Here is a 2,045-nt window from a genome sequence, read left to right as displayed (position 1 = left end):
TGGGAGAGGAGCAGCGGAGCGTCTGTGGAGGGGGCGGGACGTCTGGAGCAGAGGTATTGCATTGCACTCATTGCACTGATATTCTGCAGTATTTTTTGATGCAAAGCCTTTCAGAATCTATAAAGCAGGGGGATTATTATTTTACAGTGAATGAGGTTTTAATAGGAATAGGTGGAGCGCAACTTTTCTACTGCTGCTATTCGCTGTTGTTTCTAAAAAAAAACAAAAAAAAAAACAACCCACCATATTACAGCTTTCATTGATTTATTTCAAATTTGAAACATTGTCTAGCCTGTAAGGTGAAAAAAAATGAACCAATTAATTGAATCGAATCGTGGTGTATTCTTGAGTATCGAAAATAATCGAATCGTTGGGTCAGGAAATCGATACTGAATCGAATCGCCATGATGGATGTGATTTACACCCCTAATAGGAATGTAGTTTTAACCAGGAGGATTTTTATTTTCTACAAATGGAACAAAAGAGAGGACAGTGCATCTAATAAATGTCTAAACGTCCTGCCATATGTTGTTTCTGCAGGTAGGAGCTCATACCTCGTATCTGTCTTTAGAGGCAGCATAGTGCAGGGGGGTGCATCCATTCTGGTTGACTGAGTTGAGCTGAGCTCCTCTGCCTATCAGAGACCTCACGATGTCTTCTCTGCCAGCAGATGCAGCGATGTGCAGAGGAGTCCAGGAGGCCTGGAGACATTAAAACACCACACACACACACACACACACACACACACACACACACGCTGCTGTCAGTGATTCACTGTGTTTGTGCAAACATCCTCAGCAGAGCAGACCTCACATCATCCTGCAGGTTGACTTCAGCTCCCAGACTGAGCAGAAAGTCCACGATGTCCGCGTGTCCAGCAGAGCAGGCCCAGTGCAGAGCTGTCCTCCCGTCCTGGAACAAACACAGCAGCTTTCACTCCATCCTGCCTCCCAGACCTGCTGCCTCCTCAGCCCCACCGCTCCGCTCACCTGATCCGCCTTACAGGCCAGACTTTTATCAGAAAGGACCGCCTGCCGCAGACTGTCCAGCTGACCGCTGAAGGCTAAATTACAGACCTCCAGGTTGGACACGGAGCCCTCCATCACCAACAACCACCGAGACCGCAGCGGGACGATCAAACTCCGCACTCTGAGGCGCAGCAGGATGACTCAGGAAACTCTGAGCGCCACTTCCGGTTAGGTTAGATCTGTCGCTTCAAAATAAAAGATTCAAACTTAGTCTGCCTTGTAGTGACTGGCTGGAGGTTTATTTGAGTATAACTTTTTGGGGAAAAGTAGTGGGAGTAGTTTAGCAGCATTATACTCTTTACTTTTTCTTGAGTAAAAATATGATAAAGTGTCTATGGAAGCCTGTTTCCACCACTCTGTTAATTTTTTTTAATCTAATTATAATGAGATACTATCTTATTCAGAGATTAACTAATGGAACAAAAGAGAGGACAGTGCTTCTAATAAATGTCAAAACGTTCTGCCATACAGGCAGGAGACACTATCTCATTATAATGAAGAACTACAGTTGGCCCTTTCGTTTAAAATATGCTCTATTTGATAGAACGAAAAAGATATTGATAATATTATTGAGCATTTATTAATCTTGACATTTTGTGAGTTTTGGAAGCAACCTATAATGTTAATTTAAGTCTCTGGACGCTGGAGAGAAGATTGCAAAAGAAGCTATAGAAAGCCTGTTTCTGCCACTCTGTTTAAAAAAAATTATAAATTATCTCATTATAATGCAATAATTTATTCTTTTTTATTGAGTGGCAGAAACTGGCTTCCAAAACTATCTCTACCCTTGAGGAAAATTCCTGGCTGCTATAGGAGTTTATTCACATAATGAAAATAAGCTTTTCTAAACAAATATGCACCATTTAGAGACACTTTCTTCTTTTTTGTACTGAAGTCCTATTAAATGTTTTGTTCCTCTGCTGGGTGTCAACTGCAGGTTAAGTGAAAATACAGTAAACGGTGGACTGTAATTTAACCTTCGATAAAAAGAAAGTTAACGATTATAATGTAATTTAA

General features: G+C 41.5%; 1 protein-coding gene across 1 annotated transcript in view; it reads right to left on the bottom strand.

The window, feature by feature from the left end:
• psmd10 (proteasome 26S subunit, non-ATPase 10) overlaps positions 1–1,175 on the bottom strand; it is a 6,429-nt gene extending 5,254 nt beyond the window's left edge. The window contains exons 1-3 of the mRNA XM_015382703.1: positions 990–1,175; positions 814–912; positions 555–701 (exon numbers count right to left, since the gene is read on the bottom strand). Coding sequence (XP_015238189.1) covers positions 555–701; positions 814–912; positions 990–1,103 — 360 coding nt within the window. The 5' untranslated portion in view covers positions 1,104–1,175. The remainder of the gene's footprint in view (positions 1–554; positions 702–813; positions 913–989) is intronic.
• Positions 1,176–2,045: the final 870 nt, after the last annotated feature.

Source organism: Cyprinodon variegatus, unplaced genomic scaffold (genome assembly GCF_000732505.1).
Source record: "Cyprinodon variegatus isolate N-32 unplaced genomic scaffold, C_variegatus-1.0 Scaffold13, whole genome shotgun sequence".
NCBI lineage: Eukaryota > Metazoa > Chordata > Actinopteri > Cyprinodontiformes > Cyprinodontidae > Cyprinodon > Cyprinodon variegatus.
The sequence above is the reverse complement of the archived record's forward strand: the minus strand, read 5'-3'. Positions and strand labels throughout refer to the sequence as shown.